At 38.3% G+C, this 5,286-nt stretch overlaps 1 protein-coding gene across 1 annotated transcript; it reads left to right on the top strand.

The window, feature by feature from the left end:
• Positions 1–1,269: 1,269 nt before the first annotated feature.
• On the top strand, positions 1,270–5,019 carry LOC124177787 (protein prenyltransferase alpha subunit repeat-containing protein 1). The gene is made up of 3 exons (XM_046560595.1): positions 1,270–1,418; positions 1,504–1,911; positions 3,145–5,019. The coding sequence occupies exons 2-3, from the start codon at positions 1,835–1,837 to the stop codon at positions 4,337–4,339; spliced, it is 1,272 nt and encodes a 423-aa protein (XP_046416551.1). The 5' UTR covers positions 1,270–1,418; positions 1,504–1,834; the 3' UTR covers positions 4,340–5,019.
• The last annotated feature ends 267 nt before the right edge of the window (positions 5,020–5,286 follow it).

Raw genomic sequence — 5,286 nt, 5'->3', positions numbered from 1 at the left:
CAACCAAAATGAATACGATTCGCTGTACCCCTGTAACTCAGCGTGACGCCACCACGTCGACCATACAACTTACACTTTCATTGGCTCCATGGGAAGCGCGGTGAAATCCACACGGCGTCGAACGAACGTTCGGGACAAGATGACAAGTTAGACTTTTCACAACCTATCGCAATACACATCCAAAGTCACATCGAGGAACAATCAACTTTCGTCATCAGGTAACGCCGTGTATAGATGTGTAAAATGAGGGTTCAGATCACGGTCTTACATACAGGTCTGGAAATTCTGGTGGTGGGGGTGACTCACTTCTTGAGTTTCCTTTCAATAATTCTTAGATTGGCCGCAAGGGTCGCTGTAGCCGAGTAGGGTCACCCGAATCACCTGTGAGCGACAGAGATAGAAAAATTTTCTCTCTGTTGGCGCAAGCGCGCTACAGCCTAATAACGAAATTTGAGGTTGTGTAACTCAGCCCTACTAGATAGTAGCGATGCAGTGCCGAAACCGTAAACTACAAATTGATTCAATATCTGAGTCACTCCTAGCCACCCCCTCCAATGGAGTTTCCAGACCTGTATGAAAGACCGTGGTTCAGATCCCGACCAATCATGGCCGCGTATCAACAGACGGTCTGTAAGTTAATGCGGAAAACGGCGGGTGGAAGCAAAGCCGTTGAAAGTCGTGTACTGTTAAATTAGTCAAATAAAATATGAAGGTCTTTTAAAGCCATTATAAAAATTAATTACGATTAATCTCCAATTCTATCCTTCGTGCTCATCAATTTCGCATAGCGCTCTCCTCCGTCCTCCCTATGATATTTCGATTTCACGTTTGCCACCTTTTTCTTGGATTTAAAGTCGGTCGAGGTTAGAATAGCAATTACTCGGTTTTCACTGGTTTTATCTCACTTCAAATGCGTATATTACGAGTTTACGGAATATGTTTATAGGACGGAGGTTTATAGGTTGCGATCGGTGCCCTTCCTTTTTACATTTTACAGCGAAAATTTCATTTTTTCCGTAAGAGGCGCTTGAATCGCATTAAGATAATTCTTTTTACATTACTTCAAAACTGGGGACAAGTTTCATCGCATAGTGTTGCCTCCTTTTTACTACTCCGTGTTTTGATATTAGTTCCCAGTGTTATTATCAATCTTTCGTCTCTGTTGCGCTACCTAGTTTGTCGGTTAGTCTGGCTCTGTCTCAGGGAGTTTTTAGCACAGCTAGAGAATATCGGAACGCACTCATACTGATCTGGTATGAGGTGGTCTGAAGTTTTGGAACCCAACCCTATGGAGAAGTAGTAGTACTACGTGGTAACATGATTGATGCGTGTCCGTGGTGTCGACCAGCCTTGAAAATGGATTCGCATGAAGGCTTTTGGTAGATACGTCAACAGTAAATGGCTGATCATGCCAAGCGGTAAAATAAATTCTTGAATACATACCTATACTTGAAAAAATTATGTGGCATTTCAAGTGATAATGACATTGCTATTATAATGTAGAACACGAGGCGTGGGAATTTCGAAACTGCGGAAATACCTGTCGGTGACTGGCTTCAGTCAAGGAACTTACCTTTTCTTCAGATCGTCGATGACCCGGCGTTATCTTCGATATATTTTACCATCGAGGACGCGTCATGCCAACTACAGACAGTTTTTAACAACTTTCGCAGAAAATAAAAAGAGAAGGAAAAAATAGCAAAAAAAGAAAGCAACCTTCACATCATTCATGGCGGATGTGCCGCAGCGTGTACATACAAAATACGAGAAAGTGTTTTGAACCAGTTCAGCATTGACCCTGAAAGAAATGTAACAAAAATCAGCCAGTCACACGATGCAGGAGGACTTTTTCCCCGCGGCTGAAAAAATACTTTCTGACATCGAGATTGTGTTGCAGAAGGATCCGAATCTGTGAGTTTTGGGACCAATATGGGCGGGGTTTTCGAATATTCTTACAGTCAGACAAACAGGATTTATTCGTTGTACAGAAAATCCGAGTTTTTTTTGGGCATTTCATCCATATCATGCGGACTATATCTGTTTTTACGTGTACCCAGCACTATCGGTATGTCACTGTAAACGAGCTTGCACATATGTATGTACATAATTATGTAAATTATACACCTACTATTGACAGTACAAAGTTGCTTTTAGATTATTTTGTGTTAATCTTCGTCTATATCTCTTGCTGTATGTTTTTTAAATCTGGCACAGCGGAAGTGTCACAGATTAGTATGCATTAATATCCAGGAATTGTTCAATCACCAAAAGTTTGAAATAGAATCCATCTCTACAGCCTCAAAACTCATATGATATTGCATGCAATTCATTTCAAGACTTCATTCCCCCATTATTTTGTTTTCTCTACTAAAATGCTTTGAGTTCAAAATTTAATCAATCAAAATTACGAGTTTGGAATAAAGTCATGATAATGTGTGCAAAAAGTTCTGTTACAAAAGTTCTACGATTTGCCAGTGAGTTTCCAAAATTTTATTCAGCAAGAAACAATTTTCAACATTTAAGTCCACTTTTGGCTTCAGATCTATGTAAATGACCCGTGATAGACAAAATGCTTATTTCTTCTCTTCGACAAACATTGTGACATTTTTATTTGAAGAATGGACTGATAATGTAATCTTTCTAATGTTATTAACAAATGTACTTTTGTAATTTAGATTTGCAGATGTCAAATTTTTCCAATCTTCCTCAACAGATTTTTTAAATAAAATTCGAAATGATTAATTTTCGTTCTATTGTATCCTGATTTCATCACCTTTCCAGTTAGGTAAATTTTTACTAGATTATACCTTGAACTGATTTTATTTCACTCGATGCTAGAATTCGTAAATTTTACTGAGTGTCCCAGATAGACGGTCCAATTTCAAAATATGACATAAAAAATAGTATTATTTTCGAATAACCAGCAATTTAGAAAGTATATGCAAATTTGCAAATGCTGTTTATACGGCGTCCAGGCAATATCTTTGGAACACTTCTTGCAAATCATTCTTGAAATCCATATTTCGCAGTATGCAATATTGGAACATTCATTTTTATAATTCATTAGAAAATTGATGCCAATATTTGAAACCTGCTTATTTTTATTTACCGAAAAGTAAATATATCATCATTAATGTTTGGCAGGATCGGCTTCGAAATAATACCTGCGGTGGACAACGAGAACAAATCACCAGTGCTTCATGCTGATAATTCTCTAGGCCTAGCATCATGGAGTGTGAAACCGCTATACCGTTACACATACAATCGACTGCTCGAATTGCGTCAGAATCGCAATAAAAGGGAGGATCCGAGTACTGTTTCTCGATGGCTACTAGGTGCATTGTTGTTGAATCCTGACGTAACAACGTTTTGGAACATGCGGCGAGAACTTGTGAGGAATGGAAGACTTGAGTGGAAAGGTGAACTACACTTCGTTGCGGTTGTTCTGTACTACAAAGCAAAATGCTTCGAAGCGTTCGCTTACAGGCGTTGGCTTCTCCAATTCGCGTTTAGTAGTGCTAACACACTTGAAACGTTGGATGTTGAAAGACTGCTGAAAAACGAAGTGGACATTTCCTCGATGTCCGCTGATAGATACGCAAACAACTATCACGCCTGGAATCATCGCGAGTACATTGTTACCACCTTCGCCATATATTCTCCATGTACTTTTGCCTCATTTTTAGAGTCAGAATGGCTGACTTCGGGAAAATGGTGCAGTCTCCACATATCCGACTACAGCGGGTTTGCTTATCGACAATTTTTGATGAAGAAGCTTCTCCAGGCTGATGACGAATTCACTCATATAACCAGGCAAGAAATGAAATTCAGGGAAACCATCGCCAAATTTGTTAAACTTGAAGATACCGCTCATATTTTGACTGCTCCATGTTATCAAGTTTTAAACTATTTGCACGCCACCCCTGGTCACCAAAATCGCCACAACACTGACTATCTTTCTATCCTCACCGGTCTCTCATATTGGGCTGAAGAATGTATGTTCAACGAAGAATTGCTCAATCTCTATCCAGGTCATGAGTCTTTTTGGTATCACAGAAGGTTTCTTTCTCATCTCTTGGTTGTCATGAGCAAGTCATACGAGAGATATTCTTATTATAAAACAGAACTGATCGATAAAAATTTACACCGACTTTTGGGCGGTGAAGGAGACGGATCTGAAACTCTGGAATTTCACCGCAGAGCACAGAGTCCGTTGGAATCCGCGTACCGGAAGCGGAATTCGGATGTAATTGCGAGAGCTAGAGAAGTCGGCGGTCACCAAAACATCATGGGCGAAAGATTTGCTAGGTTTTTAACGAGCTCTGGTTTAGAATTGTGAATTTTTAAGCTGTTTCGATTTTTCTAGGAAAATGATACTTATTGAATCTACAGTACTGGTGTACCCTTATTGTATGTTTATGTATTTGGTGTGTAACAGGCCTATGTGATTAATCGATTTATTGTAAAACCGATTAATTGATGACACGTAAAAAAGATCAAGTAAAGCGCCGGAAATTCATTGGAAAACGTTTAAATCGATTTTTTTAAAAAGAAATTTTTATTTCAAGTCTACGATTAATTGATTAAACGCACAGCCTTGGTGTGTAAGCTATCCGCGTCTGAGTAAGATTGCGTCAATGGGGTAGTGGGTCAGCTGTTTTCATTGCATCTTATACCTATGCAGGTATGTTCAACTTCCATGAAAAGGTGTAGAGAAACGGTCGTTTAATCATATAACGTTATTTGATTATCGTGTAATAAAGGAAATTGCAATTTTTGTTAAACATGTATGTACGTATCTAATTACCTTCGCTGAATGTGGACGAATGTTACTGTTGTGCGTATATTTAAATTGTTTCAAGTTTACCAAAGTTACCTGGCCAAGGTGGTTGCCTAAGGGATGAGCTGATTTTATGACTGGCATATTGATAAGTTCCCTAATCACGGTTTATAGATAGTATAGAGGGTAGCCTTTATTAGAGTTGTATATTTTAAATAAACTGTAAAAATTTATATGCATATTAATTGGATACTTCCATTATTGACATACATGTATAAATCTCACGCGCCCATTTTGATTATTATAGTGAAAAAAATATCTGATCAAATAATTATGCATACAATACAGAGACCCAAAAACCATTTATGAGAACATAGTTGTGAGTATTATATTAACTATGACAATAATTTGTTTATTAGTTAAAAATATATGTCTTACGAATGTGTATACGAATTCTGGGGATTCGCATTTGAAATAAGTGGATAATTTGGCCGATCTTTTTTGGG

Source organism: Neodiprion fabricii, chromosome 3 (genome assembly GCF_021155785.1).
Source record: "Neodiprion fabricii isolate iyNeoFabr1 chromosome 3, iyNeoFabr1.1, whole genome shotgun sequence".
Lineage (NCBI taxonomy): Eukaryota > Metazoa > Arthropoda > Insecta > Hymenoptera > Diprionidae > Neodiprion > Neodiprion fabricii.
Note: the sequence above shows the minus strand (reverse complement) of the source record. Positions and strands in the feature narration are given on the sequence as shown.

What these genes read in the sequence shown, in the direction of transcription:
- LOC124177787 (XM_046560595.1), top strand. Translation starts at nt 1,835, where the DNA reads ATGCAGGAGGACTTTTTCCCCGCGGCTGAAAAAATACTTTCTGACATC. An exon ending in TTGCAGAAGGATCCGAATCT is followed by an intron (nt 1,912 to 3,144) that starts GTGAGTTTTGGG and finishes AATGTTTGGCAG; the next exon opens with GATCGGCTTCGAAATAATAC.